The 18646-nt window shown below is 36.8% G+C and overlaps 1 protein-coding gene across 4 annotated transcripts in view; it reads right to left on the bottom strand.

The window, feature by feature from the left end:
• Positions 1-18646, bottom strand: part of PDSS2 (decaprenyl diphosphate synthase subunit 2) — a 285207-nt gene that overhangs the window by 39953 nt on the left and 226608 nt on the right. For all 4 annotated transcript variants that reach the window (XM_007190653.2, XM_007190652.3, XM_057527999.1 and 1 more), the window contains exons 5-6: positions 17028-17201; positions 15956-16087 (exon numbers count right to left, since the gene is read on the bottom strand). In XM_007190653.2, coding sequence (XP_007190715.1) covers positions 15956-16087; positions 17028-17201 — 306 coding nt within the window. The remainder of the gene's footprint in view (positions 1-15955; positions 16088-17027; positions 17202-18646) is intronic.

Raw genomic sequence — 18646 nt, 5'->3', positions numbered from 1 at the left:
TCATTCACTCAGTAATTGTCCATTGTGCACCTGCTATGTGTTAGGTATTGCTCAGGCACTGGAGACACAGCCAGGAACAGAACAAATAAAAATCTTCCTCTAGGGGGTTGCATCGTCTTGTTTTCACATACAATCTCCCTCTAGAACTTAAGCTCCATGAGAGTATGGACATTTTCTCTCCTGATCATAACAGTATTCCATGTCTAGATCAGTGCTTGTAGATAGTAGATGGTCAATATCTGGTGAATGAATGAATAAATGGATAAATGCTTTTTCTTAATAAGTGTTGGTTATGTACTATTTATTCAGGAAACTTACAAAGCAAAGTTCCTATTACTCTCTCCTAGTTCTAAGAAAGCTGGGTGTTTAGATTCAGTCAGTATGCAGTTAATGCGGAGCCACTATCTGGTGCCTTACAAATAATTTTTACTCATATTGAACAGTACCAAATTTTGACTTTATAACTCAACTTCTATTTAGAAGTAGATTGAAGAAGGGAATCTATAGAAAATAAATTCAAAGAATTCGTGAAACTCAAACAACAAAAGGATAGAACAAAAGAATAATCTACCAGCCTTCTCACAGATGCAGCGGTTTAGAGTAATTGAGTGCCTCAACCTTGGTATCAGTGTATTGAAGAGAAAAGAGCCTGAATGGAGGTCAGGAGACCTCAGATTTCAAATGTACTCCCCCAAGCCTCAGGTGGTAAGTAGGCCCTGCTACGGAGGGAAACAGGTAGCCTAAGCTCTTAACTATGACCACTCTAAGAGGCACTGTGACCTCCTAGGAAATGGGTATGCTGGGAGCCAGAAAATATGGTTTCTAGCCCATAATAGGTTAATGCCTCAAGTAATTTTAAATTTTTACGTGGGTCTTCATTTTCTTATCTGTAAAGTAAGAGTTCTGGGTCAGAAAAGGCATCCCCAAATGCTGGGCTGGCTGTATCAGAATCACCTGGGTAGCCTATTAAAAATGCAGATCCTTAATACTCTAGCCCTGAATTCTGAGTCACCTGAGGATCACTGGTGTGGACTATGTCTAACATCCTTTTCAATTTATGCTCTGTATGCATCAGTCTTTATTTCAAAGAGAACAACTATATAAACTTCGTAAGTCTCAAGGAGAAGGGAGTGCTGTAACTTTACCCTCTTTTTCTGACATCTGCCACTTACCATGTATATTTCTAGCAGAGCAAGATATTAAAATAACTTTCTCACTGGGGCCCAAAATAGGCTGATATAAAATAAATGCAGACGGTATTTCAATAGCCAGCAGTCCTGAACCTCTTCCTGCCACACTGTTCATCTCCAGAAACCACTGTAAATTCTGCCACACATGGCGATTCCCTGAGGGCTTCATTACTTGGGTCTTTAAAAGGGATTCACTCATCTTTTGCCTCCTGCAGGTGTGCTTCTTGTCAATCCAGGTCATGAGAAAAGAAAGTAATTTTTCCCAGTCTTTAGCAGTTCACAGAGAATGTGTGGTTTGAACCTTGTTTTATCGTAAAAAAATGTGAGAATAGACAAGCCAGTGTGCTCATGACATTGAAGGCCTCCTCTGACAGCTACAGTGAGCACTGTAAAACAATATTCTACACCAAAGCAAACAAAGCCAGTGCTCTGATTGAGAGGATGCACAGAGGGATTAATTCCAAAGGTTTATATACCAGTCTCTGCAGACCAAAGGCAGATAGATTCTCTCTTGGTAAGTAATGGATGTACAATGTGGTCTTTTACTTTAAGAAACAAATGCTTTTTTATAAGTCAAGTAACAAAGAAGGATTGGATGACATAAATGAACTGCTTCCAATTTCTAACTACTGTTATCTGGACTTGAAAACTGGATATGGAAAAACCTTTTTCTAAAAGCAGAAAACTAATATTCCACAGCAGGGAGTGCAGAAATTGCTAGAGACTGATCATCTCTTCTTATCATGTTATTCTTCCCCACTGTTACCAGCTATATTTTAGAATAACAATTTAAAAAATAAGATTCTCTTCTTTAACCTTCAAGAAAAACTATCTTTCTTTCCAATTTTTTAGTTGAAAGAACATAATGAACACCCATTTGCCCTTCAACTAGATTAATTAGTTGCTAACATTTTGTCATCTTTGCTTTCTCTCTAGATGATCATTTGCTGACTATGTGAGAGTAAATTATAGACATAATGATATCTCATCCCTAAATATGTCAGTATTTATCTCCTAAGAACAGTGTTCTCCTACGTAACTACAAACCCATGACCACATTCAACAAGTTTAACATTTACTATAGTATTTAAGATAATGTCTGTATTCAAAATTTCTGGTCCAACCAGTAGTGTCCTTTAGAGCTATGTTTATCCCAATCCAAGATCAAATTAAAAATCACACATTCCCTTTGGATGTCACGGCTTTTTAATCTCTTCTAATCTACAACATTCTCCACACCACCACCTTTTCTTTTATAATATGGCATTTTTTAAAAGAATACATGTCAGTTGCCCCGCAGAATGTCCCTTCTCCTGGACTTGTCTAATTGTTTTCACATGACTAGACTCAGGTTAAAATATTTTTGAAAAGACTCCTACATAGATGATGCTGTACACTTCTCCATTACATCAGGAGTCATACAATATCAGTTGTCTCGTTACTGGTGAGACTAAGTTTGTTCACTTCCTCCCTTTGTCTTCAATAAGTAATCTGTAGGGTGCTTTGAGTCCCTGTGAATATTCAGTTCCCTACTAAGCACTCATCTAATTGTTTTAACCAATTATTCACTAATGATTCTTGTTTGAGTAAAATATTATATTGGTGGCTACAAAAATAATGATATTTAAGAAAAATAATATTTTAAAGGTCTGCCTTGGTACTGGAAGAAATATCATCAATTCCTTTAGAGAAAACAGGTCTTACTGAAAACAGACTCTCTTTGCATTTGCATTGGTATTAAGAGGTTTAGTTAGTTTAGTATATATATGTAAGTTTAGTATATATATGTAAGATTTGTTGGTGGACAGAGGAAGGGAGAAAGGACACATCCCAGAATTGTTTTGGTATAGTGTATGAGGATTTTAAAAGGTCAAAAATCAGATATCTACTAGATCTGCTAGCCCCCAAGTTGAAGCAGCCAGCTAGCTGAGTTTGGTTTGGGAGGAGAAGCAATCCTTTCTGGGCTCTCCAGTTACGGAGCTGGAAAGGTGTCAGAATATAAAGGAACAGGGCAAGCCTTTTCGTTGCTATCTTGACCATTCTTACCTACTAATAAGAGAGCACAGAAGGCATCTGCAAGGAAGTGAACACCCTTCAGAACTGGACTGCTTGGGTACCTGATTTTACCATCTCCTTCACCAAGGAAAACTAATTTTTGGAGGCAAATTTCAATCTCAATGGAATTAACTTTCTCGTATTCTCTTCCTTTGGTTTGATGCGAGAAGAGGAAGAAACAGACAGATGCAGAAGGCTATGGTAACCCATTAAAAAAAGGGGAGGGGGCTTTTATTATTTACATGATAAATCTCTCTCTGTTCAGAAGTCCTGTTATCACTTTTCTTGTTTTTTTGAATTTTTGAATTTTATTTTTATTTTTTTATACAGCAGGTTCTTATTAGTTATCTATTTTATATATATTAGTGTATATATGTCAATCTCAATCTCCCAATTCATCCCACCACCACCACCCTCCCCCGCCACTTTCCCCCCTTGGTGTCCGCACATTTGTTCTCTACATCTGTGTCTCTATTTCTGCCCTGCGAACCGGTTCAACTGTACCATTTTTCTAGGTTCCACATATATGTGTTAATATACGATATTTGTATTTCTCTTTCTGAACTTACTTCACTCTGTATGACAGTCTCTAGATCCATCCATGTCTCTACAAATGACCCAATTTTGTTCCTTTTTATGGCTGAGTAATATTCCATTGTATATACGTATCACATCTTCTTTATCCATTCGTCTGTTGATGGGCATTTAGGTTGCTTCCATGACTTGGCTATTGTAAATAGTGCTGCAGTGAACACTGGGGTTCATGTGTCTTTTTTTTTTTTTTATTGAGTAGAGAACGAGATAGTTCTTGTTCCATAATCTAGAGATCTACTCAGTCCATTCCTTTTTTTTTTTTAATGAGGATCTTGAATCAGATGCGTATGTTTGATTGATTGATTGATTGATTGATTTTGGCTGTGTTGGGTCTTCGTTTCTGTGCGAGGGCTTCCTCCAGTTGTGGCAAGCGGGGGCCACTCTTCATCGCGATGCGCGGGCCTCTCTCGTTGCGGAGCACAGGCTCCAGACGCGCAGGCTCAGCAGTTGTGGCTCACAGGCCCAGCCGCTCTGCGGCATGTGGGATCTTCCCAGGCCAGGGCTCGAACCCGTGTCCCCTGCATTAGCAGGCAGATTCTCAACCACTGCGCCACCAGGGAAGCCCCCTCATGTGTCTTTTTGAATTATGGTTTTCTCTGGGTATATGCCCAGTAGTGGGGATTGCTGGGTCATATGGTAATTCTATTTTTAGTTTTTTAAGGAACCTCCATACTGTTCTCCATAGTGGCTGTATCAATTTACATTCCCACCAACAGTGCAAGAGGGTTCCCTTTTTGCCACACCCTCTCCAGCATTTGTTGTTTGTAGATTTTCTGATGATGCCCATTCTAACTGGCGTGAGGTGATACCTCATTGTAGTTTTGATTTGCATTTCTCTAATAATTAGTGATGTTGAACAGCTTTTCATGTGTTTCTTGGCCATCTGTATGTCTTCTTTGGAGAAATGTCTATTTAGGTCTTCTGCCCATTTTTAGATTGGGTTGTTTGTTTTTTTGATATTGAGCTGCATGAGCTGTTTATATATTTTGGAGATTAATCCTTTGCCCATTGATTGGTTTGCAAATACTTTCTCCCATTCTGAGGGTTGTCTTTTTGTCTTGTTTATAGTTTCCTTTGCTTTGCAAAAGCTTTTAGGTTTCATTAGGTCCCATTTGTTTATTTTTGTTTTTATTTCCATTACTCTAGGAGGTGGATCAAAAAAGATCTTGCTGTGATTTATGTCAAAGAGTGTTCTGCCTATGTTTTCCTCTAAGAGTTTTATAGTGTCTGGTCTTACATTTAGGTCTCTAATCCATTTTGAGTTTATTTTTGTGTATGGTGTTAGGGAGTGTTCTAATTTCATTCTTTTACATGTAGCTGTCCAGTTTTCCCAGCACCACTTATTGAAGAGGCTGTCTTTTCTCCATTGTATATTCTTGCCTCCTTTATCCAAAATAAGGTGACCATATGTGCGTGGTTTTATCTCTGGGCTTCCTATCCTGTTCCATTGATGTATATTTCTGTTTTTGTGCCAGTACCATATTGTCTTGATTACTGTAGCTTTGTAGTATAGTCTGAAGTCAGGGAGTCTGATTCCTCCAGCCCCATTTTTTTCCCTCAAGCAGAAGTCTTGTTATCGCTTATAATCCATTTTCCTTACTATGCACTCTTGGAATCCGGAAGAGACGTGAAATATAAAATTACAGTTTGACTAAGAAAAAAACATCTACCCAGGTCTCAGAAAGCCATGAGCAAGGAAATGAGGCTGACAGGAGAACTGAGCTGTTTCCTCCTGTGGCCAGGTCCCAAGATGATGTCCACCAACCCTGATGGTGTATCTCAAGCCACCATGTCAAAAATCAAACTTATACCAATGTTCCCACTTCACTTTCCTGTTTTTATTTATGGCATAATTCTTTCTGTTATCCAAGTTCAAAATCCTCGTTTTGGCCTCTGACCACCCCTCCCCAGTAGACATCTGCCAGGTTCTCCCTATCATATCAGTTTTCAGGTCCTATATATTTTCTCTCTGAAGTGAATTTTATACCTAACCTCCTTACCTTCCCATTCTCATGGCCAATACTCTGATTAGGACTTTTCCCCTGCACTTATCAACAGATTCCCCACAACCTCCTGACTGATCTCCTTTTTTTATAGTATCTCCTTGTTCTTCTGATTCTATATAACGTAGTTAGATATACCTCTCTAAAACACATTTCAAACCCTGACAATACCTGGCTCAGAAACTTCAATTTCTGCTCCATGACTTCTGAATCAAGTTCATTTTCTACAGACAAACATCGCAAAATCCTTTTTTTTAAATTGAGGTAAAATTCACATAACATAAATGTGAATTTATGTTACTCAGTGACATCTAATACATTCACAATGTTGTGCAACCATCACCACTATCTAGTTCCAGAACATTTTTGTCATGTTGTAACATGTATCAATACTTCATTCCTTTTTATGGCTGGATAATAATCCATTGCATGGATATACCATATTTTGTTTATCCATTCATCATTTGATGGACACTGGGTTGTTTCCACTTTTTGGCTTTTGTAAATATTGCTATACATGTTTTTGTTTGAACCAAAGTCTTTAAGTATAGTCATTATGTACTATTTTGGCAATTCTCCATCTATCCCTATACTGCCCCATGTTTTTCACCTTCCATCCAAATTATAATACTTCTTTTTTCTTTGAATACACTGCATGCTTGCCCATCTGCCACCCTTTTTCATGGTTTCTGTTGTGTAGGAAGCCCTTATTCCCATCTTTGTTGTCATGATCTTCTTCAAGGACTATCTCAGATATCACTTACTTCACAAACCCTTTCTTGACTTTTCCAACTGGATTCAAGCTCTTTTTCCTCTGAGCTGCCCCACTGGCATCAATTACAGTATTCCTTATATTTGTGTGCTTCTCTCAACAAGGCCAAGACAACCGTCAGGCAATTTACTGCTGTATCTCCTACAGTCAAGCACTTTGTTTCCTTAAGTGCTCAGAAAACCTTAAGAAATATTTTAACTTAGGAGATATTTAGAGCCATTTCATAGTCTTTGTGGTTTCATATAGAGTCCTTTCAAATGCCCACACTCTACACCCTCTATGGTAGAGGATGTTGTCAGTATTATTCCTTTTGAAACAACTAAAAATAACCTAAATAATTAGAAAAATATCATGTGGCATTAATGAGGACTCTCTGAATGTGCACTTTCTCTTTTCTTTAAGAATATATATGTGTTATATTCGTGCACATCAGCCTTGCCTAGAAACTTTTGTTTCATTTTTTGAATAAGAAGTAAAAGTAGGATATCTAGGGACAACTGAGTTATAGTTTAGCACTGGTAATATGTAGTTCACTTAAGGTATTTTATGGATGGTTATGACAGTGTCAGAATGTCACAAGTCTAAGTGACATTTCAGTACTTTCAGAAATAGCCAAGAAAAAAATAATCATAATTCTTATTTCTTCAGGTGACTTATAATGGCAGCAGAAAACTAGAAGGATCATTAAAAATAAAGTTTGCTGACCTGCAATAGCCTCTGGACTCCCTGAGAGAGTCAGAGCTCTGTGGTTCTCTGAAGGATTCTACCTTCTTTTATTAGGCATCAAAATGATAGCTGAGTAATGACTTCACCTCCCTAGGGTGAATCACCCATTCACTATCAGTATTTTTACCTGATCATTATTTTTCAGCAGCTACAAATTTAAATTTAAAATTAAGGTAGGGAGGGAGTATGGAGACATTGCTTAACAAATATTTTTCATCTGTTTCTGGTCTGGTCTGGCCTGGTGCTCTAAACTGCCTCTTACGAAAGTGCATAGTGTGTGTACACCTGAGGGTGCGATGGAAGAGAGCTGTCCGATCTTAAGATTTGGGGAGGACGGGGAAGTTGGAGGGGGTAACAGGGCCTGATATGAAAAATTCCAGAGGTGCTGTGCTTCTTGGCTTCGCAGTGATATTGAATGGGCGCTAAGGGTATGTGATCCCCTCTTACCTTCCTTTCCAGTCATTAATTCTCACTCTCCCTAAGCAGGAAATCAAAAGGGTAGATGGAACACAAACCTGTCTATAATTTTACATGTGATAATAACAAATCATAGTTGTCTTCCATCATTGGGAGCAAGACTTTTCTATTTCTAAGTGTCAAAGACAGTATTTAGCTTCTAATAGAGATAAATATTTTCTTATAATGCATCTCTTGCCTAAGAGATTATTTAAAGAAATTTCTTAGATTTATTTGAGAGCTGAAAGGGACCTTAGCAAGGATCTAGTCCAATGCCATCATTCTGCAAAAAAAATAATAAAAAGGATGTTAAAGAATGTGACCAAGGTAAACAGATGCTAGCAGAGCCCGAACTGGAATCCAGGTCTTCCAAATCCTGGTCCTCTATGGATCATTTCTGCTATACCAACTTGATTCTTTCTATTTAACAAAACAGGTTGCCACCAGTTTTGTCCCCCGAAGACCACACCACACACACTTTTTGACAAATACTAATTAGATGACTATTCCAAGTAAGTTACTATACAGGACTATTGGTAATTCAAAGGTAAATGCACTATGATCCTTAAGGATCTTACAATAAAATTTAAAACCTGGGAGAAGAAAGGTTTACAAAAATGCAGAGGAAAAAAATATCACAGAAAGTTGGAAAGAGAGCACTAGAACTAATTTCAGGATTAATAAGCAGCCTCCTTGAGATTCAGGATAGAATGTCCCCCTCAAGTGTTATGCAAATTGTGTCCCCTAACTCTGACTAGGCGGTGTTCACAGAACAAGATCATTTTTATAGAGAGCTTTATATAAACATGAATAAAATTTAGAATATTAAAATAAACTCAAGTAAGGAGTCTTTAATCTGAAAAATGTTGCCCCCTGCCTGACAGAAACTGATTTCTTAAATTTCTTATTTGCTTCAGACGAATTCACCTTCTCTTCTTCTGTGACCCTGTTCATGACTCAGACACGTAGATATAAGGAGAAGGGCCCGAAGTCCATGGAGCAAATCACAGCAGTCTGGTGGGGCCTTGAGGTGGGCAATAAACTGCCAGTTCTTCCTGAAGGGTGAGGATTTAGAGATGATCACAGGGGACCTAGGTTGGAGGATGTAACCTCATCTGCTCATGGGTGTCATCTGGCAGAGTTTACTGACCTCTGGACAAGATCTATTTAATTTACTTGAGATAATGCCTAAGGCATAGGCTATTTGGAAAGGATATCCCTTTGAACTGAAAGTCAAATTGAAGATAATGATTTGGGAATATTTCACCAGCTGTTTAGGAAATCCTGGACTCTCATGTAGTCTATATTTACAACTTTGCATGCCTGCAAAGACACTAACAGTTAAATATGTTCCTTTTCTGTGAAGCTTCTTTAAAATTCATATCTATGCTGCTCATACACACACACACACACACACACACACACACACACACACACACACACACACACATATATGTATATATGTGAATAGCCAACGGAGACTTGATAGCTTTCATTTAACATATTTAGCTGGATCTTTTCAACCAAAATGTATATCTGCAATGTATTCTAATGTAACCCAATTAGAGCTACTAGCACCATCTGTATATACATTTTTGGTTCAGCTGTCAAAAAACACACAAATACAACGCTCGTAATACAATATTCAATAGTGGTGTAATATTTTATTGTACTATACTTCATTTAACTTTTTTCTATTGAATTGAAAATTCAATTCAAATTTTTCAATTTCAAATTTCAAATTCAATTTCAAATTTCAAATTCAAATTTCAAAATTTTCAATTTTCATTTTCTTCCTTTTACAATTAGTATTTTACTACGTAAATCTTTGCCCACGTCTCTGATATTTTTCTTGGGATACATTACTAGAAGTGCAATTACTATAGCAAAGTATATAAACTTTTAAACCAAAGGTTTAAAAATATATATGTATGTATAGTATTTAAAGAGTCTAATAACACAAGACTTCTAACAAAATATCCTCGCACTCTCCAGACTTTGTCTGTCTCATTTCCCTCTCTTTAGCTGTTTCTTCTGTTTATCTTCAAATACTGTTTTCTTGATTTTTAAATTTTAAGACATTATCTATTGATCCTATGATAAAAGGAATAATTACATTTCTTACATGACCAAAAACATTCCTTTCCCCTACCCTCTCCCCAGTGATTATACTTTTTGGTTTAAATCAGTATTTGGTATTTACATTTTTATGCTATATAAATATTATCCTCTAAGCCATGTAAAGTATTATGATTACATTTTCTTTCTTATACATTAAAAATTTATTCACTACAGCTAAGAACTGCCTCATTTTATATCATATGTTTAATGTGGCTGTTTAAAAAAGTGGGTCCCAAATTCTTTGAAATTGTTCCCAGTGATAGGTGAGGTATACAGCCCCTCCCCTTGATTCTGGGTGGGCTTGTGACTATTTTGATAGGAGATCATGAAAATGGCAGGTGATTTCAGAGGCTGGTCATAAAAGAAGATGCAGCCTCTGCCTTGTTTGCTGGAAGGAACACTTGTGTTTGGGGTTCTGAGTTGGCAAGAAAGAAGTCTGACTACTCTGAGGCTGCCATGCTGTGAGGAAGCCAAGCCAAGTGGAGGAGCCATGTGTGAGTACTCTGGTTGGTAAGAAGCCTGGCTTTCTTGACAGCCCAGCCTAGGTGCCAGGTGTGAGTGGAGACTCCAGATGATTCCAGTCCCCAGCATCACTGAATCACCTCTAGCCTCTGGGTCTTTCCAGCTGAGGCCCCAGACATCATGCAGCAGTCATCCCTTCTGTGCATTGTCCAAATTCCTGACCCACAGAATCCATGAACATAATAAAATGGTTATTTTAAGCAGCTAAGTTTTGGGGTAATTTATTATGCAGCAGTGGTAACTGGTACCCTTAGTTTTCTATGTTCCTATTATTAATTTGTCCCTAAATTCTCAATATGGCCAAGTACATTAGGGGATCATCAGTTCCATTGTTTCCTTGGAGATATTACTTCTGGAGATCTCTGTCCTCTTGTCCCAGTTGAGCCTGGATGCAGAGCCAACAGCCTAGGACTTGCATGGGTGAGAGACAGTGTGGCATGTTATTGTACTTACAGATGTGGGCCCTGTAGCCAGGCTGCCTGGGTTTGCATCCTGGCTCCACCACTTACCAGTGCTGTGTGACTGTGCTCAAGTTAATCTCTCTCTGCTTCAGGTTTCTCATTAGAACAGTGGTTGGCACAAAGTAAGTGCTCTTATTGTTGGCATTCTTGTTGTTTATTATTCTTCCCTTCACATTGTCCTGGGAATTCCCATCATCTCACACCTATGTCTGATGCCCTAGTTCCTAAATTCCACATCTTTTTCTTTCTTGGTTATTCCCTTGATAGAATACATCACCAGCTCCCTAAAAAAAGATGCTTAGGAGGTAAGTTTTTTGAGACTTTATTTATGCTTTAATTGTCTTTATTTAACATCACACTTGATAGTATGACTGGCATAAAATTCTAAGTTGGAAACAATTTCTCTTTGAATGTTGAAGTTATTACTTCATTGTCTTGAAGCTTTCAGTGTCACTACTAAGACAATTCTGATTCTTGATCCTTTGTACGTAGGTTTTTCTTTCTGGAAGTATTATGATCTCTTCTTTATCCCCATTGTTTCAAAATTTGATAATGATGTCACTTGGTGTGGGTCTTTTAAAATTCATAATTTAGAGTGCCATTTCAATTTGGAGACACCTTCAGGTCCTTCATTTCTTAGAATTTTTCTTTTCTTTTAATTCTTTATTAATTTTTCACCTCCATTTTCATTAAGTCTCTTTCTGGGACTCATAATAGATATAAGATCTCTCAAATTGGTCCTCTAATTTTCTTATCTTTTCTATTTTCTATTGTCTTTTTAGTCAATTTTCTGGGAGATTTTTTTAATATCTTCCATTCTTCTTCTGAATTTTTTAAAAAATAAATTTATTTTATTTATTTATTTTTCGTTGTGTCGGGTCTTCATTGCTGCACGAGGGCTTTCTCTAGTTGCGGTGAGCAGGGGGCTACTCTTTGTTGCGGTACACAGGCTTCTCACTGCGGTGGCTTCTCTTGTTGCGGAGCACGGGCTCTAGGTACGTGGGCTTCAGTAGTTGTGGCACACGGGCTTTGTTGCTCTGCAGCATGTGGGATCTTCCCGGTCCAGGGCTCGAACCTGTGTCCCCTGCATTGGCAAGCGGATTCTTAACCACTGCACCACCAGGGAAGCCCCTTCTTCTGATTTTTTTTTTTTTTTAAATTCTGCTTTCATATTTTTGTACTTTATAATTCTGACTTCTTATTCTTTTTTTTTTTTTTTTTTTTTTTTTTTTTTTTCTTTTTTTTTTTTTTTTAATCTATCTGGTCTATTGTGTCATTTAAAGCTTGTCTTTCCTTATTAATTTTCTGTCCGGATGATCTGTCCATTGGTGTGAGGTGTTAAAGTCCCCCACTATTATTGTGTTACTGTCAGTTTCCTCTTTTAGAGCTGTTATCATTTGCCTTATATATTGAGGTTCTCCTATGTTGGGTGCATATATATTTATAATTGGTATATCTTCTTCTTGGATCGATCCCTTGATCGTTATGTAGTGTCCTTCTTTGTCTCTTGTAATAGTCTAAAGTCTATTTTGTCTGATATGAGAATTGCTACTCCAGCTTTCTTTTGATTTCCATTTGCATGGAATATCTTTTTCCATCCCCTCACTTTCATTCTGTATGTGTCCCTAGGTCTGAAGTGGGTCTCTTGTAGACAGCATATATATGGGTCTTGTTTTTGTATCTGTTCAGCCAGTCTGTGTCTTTTGGTGGGAGCATTTAATCCATTTACATTTAAGGTAATTATTGATATGTATGTTCCTATTTCCATTTTCTTAAATGTTTGGGTTTGTTATTGTAGGTGTTTTCCTTCTCTTGTGTTTCTTGCCTAGAGAAGTTCCTTTAGCATTTGTTGTAAAGCTGGTTTGGTGGTGCTGAACTCTCTCAGCTTTTGCTTGTCTATAAAGGTTTTAATTTCTCCATCACATCTGAATGAGATGCTTTCTGGGTAGAGTAATCTTGGTTGTAGGTTTTTCTCCTTCATCATTTTAAATATGTCCTGCCACTCCGTTCTGGCTTGCAGAGTTTCTGCTGAAAGATCAGCTGTTAACCTTATGGGGATTCCCTTGTGTGTTATTTGTTGTTTTTCCCTTGCTGCTTTTAATATGTTTTCTTTATAGTTAATTTTTGATAGTTTGATTAATATGTGTCTTGGCATGTTTCTCCTTGGATTTATCCTGTATGGGACTCTCTGTGCTTCCAGGACTTGATTAACTATTTCCTTTCCCATATTAGGGAAGTTTTCAACTATAATCTCTTCAAATATTTTCTCAGTTCCTTTCTTTTTCTCTTCTTCTTCTGGGACCCCTATAATTCGAATGTTGGTGCATTTAATGTTGTCCCAGAGGTCTCTGAGACTGTCCTCTGTTCTTTTCATTCTTTTTTCTTTACTCTGCTCTGCAGTAGTTATTTCCACTATTTTATCTTCCAGGTCACTTATCCGTTCTTCTGCCTCAGTTATTCTGCTATTGATCCCTTCTAGAGTATTTTTAATCTCATTTATTGTGTTTTTTATCATTGCTTGGTTCCTCTTTAGTTCTTCTAGGTCCTTGTTAAATATTTCTTGCATTTTGTCTATTCTATTTCCAAGATTTTGGATCATCTTTACTATCATTATTCCGAATTCTTTTTCAGGTAGACTGCCTATTTCCTCTTCATTTGTTAGGTCTGGTGTGTTTTTACCTTGTTCCTTCATCTGCTGTGTGTTTTTCTGTCTTCTCATTTTGCTTATCTTACTGTTTTTGGGGTCTCCTTTTCGCAGGCTGCAGGTTCGTAGTTCCTCTTGTTTTTGGTATCTGTCTTGGGTTTGTTTTTGAAGGTCCTTTTCTTCTCTTGTGTTTCTCGCTTAGAGAAGTTCCTTTAGCATTTGTTGTAGAGCTGGTTTGGTGGTGCTGAATTATCTTAGCTTTTGCTTGTCTGTAAAGCTTTTGATTTCTCCATCAAATCTGCATGAGATCCTTGCTGGGTGACGTAATCTTGCTTATAGGTTCTTCCCTTTCATCACTTTAAATATATCATGCCACTCCCTTCTGGCTTGTAGAGTTTCTGCTGAGAAATCAGCTGTTAACCTTATGGGGATTCCCTTGTATGTTATTTGTCATTTTTCCCTTGCTGCTTTCAATAATTTTTCTTTGTCTTTAATTTTTGTCAGTTTGATTACTATGTGTCTTGGCATGTTTCTCATTGGGTTTGTGCTGCCTGGGACTGTCTGCACTTCCTGGACTACCCAAGTAGTCCAGGCTTTTTTCTTTCCCATGTTAGGGAAGTTTTCAACTATAATCTCTTCAAATATTTTCTTTGGTCCTTTCTCTCTCTTTTCTCCTTCTGGGAGCCATGTAATGCAAATGTTGGTGGGTTTAATGTTGTCCCAGAGGTCTCTTAGGCTGTCTTCATTTCTTTCCATTCTTTTTTCTTTATTCTGTTCCATGGCAGTGATTTCCACCACTCTGTCTTCCCGGTCACTTATCCGTTCTTCTGCCTCAGTTATTTGGCTATTGATTTCTTCTAGTGTATTTTTCAGTTCACTTATTGTCTTGCTCATCTCTGTTTGTTTGTTCTTTATTTCTTTTAGGTCTTTGTAAAACATTTCTTGCATCTTCTCGATCTTTGCCTCCATTCTTTTTCCAAGGTCCTGGATCATCTTCACTATCATTATTCTGAATTCTTTTTCTGGAAGGTTGCCTATCTCCACTTCATTTAGTTATTTTTCTGGGGTTTTATCTTGTTCCTTCATCTGCTACATAGTCTTCTGCCTTTTCATTTTGTCTATCTTTCTGTGAATCTGACTTCTTATTCTTGAATTGTCCTCTTTTACGTATCACCTGTTCTTATTTCATGGATTTAATATCTTATCTCACTGAATATATTGATTGCAGTACGTTTGGAAATGTCTTTTTTCCCCCTTGCACTGCCTCTGTTTCCTCTAAGTTCCCTCCTTTTTTTTTTTTTAATCAGTTTGCTTTTGACTTGTTCTTTCATGGCAGAGGCTGCTCTCAAACACCTGGTCCTTTATTAGCTATTCTACTTCAGTTGGATATTCTGTGCCCTTGGATACTCTGAGGCTTGTCAACTGGTGGACCTCACTGTAAGGCAGCTGGCCAGGGTTACGGCATGTTTACTGAGGGAGCCCCAAAAGTCCACACCTGCAGGGCTTTTCCTCTGGGTTTGACAGTTTCCCCAGAAAGGAATCCTCTCATTTTCTACCTGGTGAATATAACGTATTTTAAGCTGGCTGTAAGTATTTTGAGATTAGGGAGGAGTGGTTGGAGAGGGAAAATCTTATCTTTCCAAAAGCAGATATCTTAGGCTCTCTCTACTTGAAGTGTGCCATCTACCTCTGCCTCAGCTGTGCCTACTTTCCCATGTCCAGTCTCAGACTAACCCAATCAATTAGAACAACCAAGTTAAATAAATTCCATGAAGTTTTGGATAAAAAGGCAAGAACTTTTTGTACCTGGATTTAAGAAAAACCCAAAAAAGCTCCCTCTCATCTTCCATACCTTCCCTCCCCCACAAAAAAGTAGAAAATTCACCCAAGTCCCTTTACCCCTCCTACTTAACCATACTTTTTGTTTTTTCCTTTGATAATGCCTCAGAACTTGAGTATTCAGGATCCAAGTTTGTTTTAAAATAACCCAATGAAGTGACAGGCGGAGCTCCTGGAATTCTGCAGCTTGTGCTAGAGTCTACATATGGGAAAATGCCGTCAGTTAAAGGGTAGTGCTATTACCATAGCCCAATTTTTGAAAGCCTTTAGAAAAAAAAAATCATCTGAGTTAATTAGTATTCACCACAGGCACAGATTTTGTATTGCAGTATTCTATGAATTCAGATAATAAGAAAACACAGTACTGCAGTCTCTAACTTTTAACTAACATTTACCTCTCAAAAATGTATATTATAAATTAAGAATTTTACCTGTTACATGAATAAGCTCTTATATGACTGATCTATATGCTCCATATGGCTGATTAGTCTTAGATCATCATAAAATATGAGCTATGTTTTAAAATCAACCAAATACTATTGGTACCTAAAATAAGAGTAATTTCATTTTACCTCTCTGATCTGCTTAATCCACAAATCTCTTCCAAGAAACTCCTGATGTAAGACTACAGGAGCTGAGTTTAGATTAAAAGTCAAGGAGTCACTGGTCTTTTCTTTAATAAAAGGCTGGAGATCAGAATTTATCTAGAAGGAGTAGTGAAAAGAGTCAAATCAGTGAAATGCATATACATTGGCATGTTTTAATCATATTCAGAAAGCACCAGTTACTACAGTGAAAAATTAAGCTTAAGGAACTCAGTTTTTAGATGTACTTTAATAAGCAAAAGAACAGCTCATATGATTAACAATAATCTTAAAAAAACTTTAAAAATAGTTTTCCCCTAACATATTCCTTTTTAATTTGGCAGCAGCCTTTATTTTGCTTTTTAAGTTCAAGGTAAGGATCAGAAATTATATTTATTTAATAAATATAATCAAATAATAAATAAATTAATCAAAGATTTAATAAAGTACATAAAAACTCATCTGGAGATGTTACATATTTTTGTATATATTTCCCCTTTCTTATGAGCTATTTAAGTGACATCTAAGAAATATGTACTAAATGGAATTTAAAATTACATATACATGGAGGTAACAAAATAACAGCTAATCTTGAGACATTTTATATTTCATTATGCCCATTCAAAAGAATCAGTTATTGGAATTAAAGCTTTCAATTTTGCTCCATATATTTCTAAATTTCATTAACTTTCCACAGTTTGTTTTACATAGGAACTATAAGGGAACTGTAACAAAAATGCAAATATTCTTCCATTTTGTGACTGGCAACATTACATGTTATTTAATAATTTGCAAGAGTTCTTTCAAGAACCCTTTCAGGTGGTAAGAAGAGACAAACATCACAAATATGGTTTAAGTAAGCTGTAGCTTTCTATCAAAATTATGCAGTACTCACCAATCGTACTGTTTATATTATGTAATAACCACCACGAATGATAGATTTTATGTACTCAATAAACAGTTTTTGAGATATAAAAGCAGTTTATTAAATGGTAAAAGGTTTCTTGCGTATCATTTTAGCTATTTAAATACAGAAAAAATAGAAAGGGTATGCAAATACCTTATGACTCATGGCCATGTGCTTCCCATACTGAAATGCCATATCCTGAACCTCAGCATCATGCTTTGCTAATTCCATTGCAGCTTGGCAGCTCTTTGCTAATAAGGCACCATGGGAGAGAAAAGTCTGCTCCTTCCAAGTCAATATTCCAATATCATCTGTGATATGATTTTCCTAAAAATTACAACAAAAGCCAAGATTAAAAAGGTTTTAGGAGTAATTTAATTGTTTCGGTTTTTGAAGAATAAGCATTAAGAAATGAACTATTCAAAACACTCAGGCTGTTGCAACAAGACAGAACTAAAAGATGCTGACCATCACCTCTACCTAAAGAGAACTAAGGAGGTGGGAACTGCTTTTTTAGGGTAATTGGGAAAAAATGAAAGAAATGCTGAAGCAAATTTTATTTTGAGCTAGGGAACTTCTATTAAAATATACTTATAAGGCAAAATTAGAAACTTAGACCTTCAAACTAACTCTCTTCTAGATTCATATCAGTTCTTAATTAAGTGCTAGTATTCCAAAATACAAGGATCCTATTGTCTTTAACTTATGTTAAAATGTCAAGGGCATAGTGAAGGAACTGCATTCTCTTATAAGCAGGTAGATAGAAAAATCAGAGAGAAGGTAACCCATTACAATGGAGTATGATTAGATCATACTATTCATCAAAGTTTATTCCCATAAGAAGAAACAAGATGATAAGGGAAGACATAACTGTAGTTTATTTAATTTCATCTTTTTACATTACGAAAATCATGGTAGTATCTTTAAGTAAGCATAAGCATACACATACCTACTGACTCTAGACCAGTGATGTCCAATGAAATTATAATGTAAGCCCCATATGCAATTAAAAATTTGCTAGTAGCTACATTAAAAAAGTGAAAAGAAACAGGTGACATTAATCTTAATGACATTTTATCTATCCCAATATATCTAAAATATTACTATAATAAAATAAAACATATAATCAATATAAATTAATAATATTTTACATTCTTTTTTTACACTAACTTTTCAAAATCAGTGTGTATTTTACACTTACAGCACATCACTAGTGACATTTCAAGTACTCAGTAGGTACAAGGAGCTGGTGGCTACCCTAGTGGACAGCTCTGCTTTAGGCAGTTAGCTCTCTGAGGACAAGAATGATGAAGCCATATACATAATGATGCTCATTTTACGGTGTTTCTTTGAAACCTCAAGCTAACTAGAACCCATCCAGAAGGATTAATTAACCCAAACACTTTACTTCCTGCCGCCCATACCACAATCCTTCTCCTTCCACCATTATTTGGGGACAAAATAAAAAATAATAAGAAAACTTAGACACCATTAAAAAATGATCTTAGATTTAGCCCCACCTCTTTCACCATGTTGAAGGGAATCTTCAACCCATTGGTCAGATCAAATTCTCAACTTAATTTTATACGCTTTTAAACAAAAAGAGAGTTCCACTTATAGCAACAGTTACAAATATGCAACATGGTATTGTGTAATAATCAAAAAGCCACTTGGGGAGAAACAGTGCATAAACTGCTTCATAAAACGTTACGGGGCTTCCCTGGTGGCGCAGTGGTTGAGAGTCTGCCTGCTAATGCAGGGGACACGGGTTC

This window comes from Balaenoptera acutorostrata, chromosome 14, assembly GCF_949987535.1.
Source record: "Balaenoptera acutorostrata chromosome 14, mBalAcu1.1, whole genome shotgun sequence".
Taxonomy (NCBI): domain Eukaryota; kingdom Metazoa; phylum Chordata; class Mammalia; order Artiodactyla; family Balaenopteridae; genus Balaenoptera; species Balaenoptera acutorostrata.
This window is presented reverse-complemented; position numbering and strand designations above follow the sequence as displayed.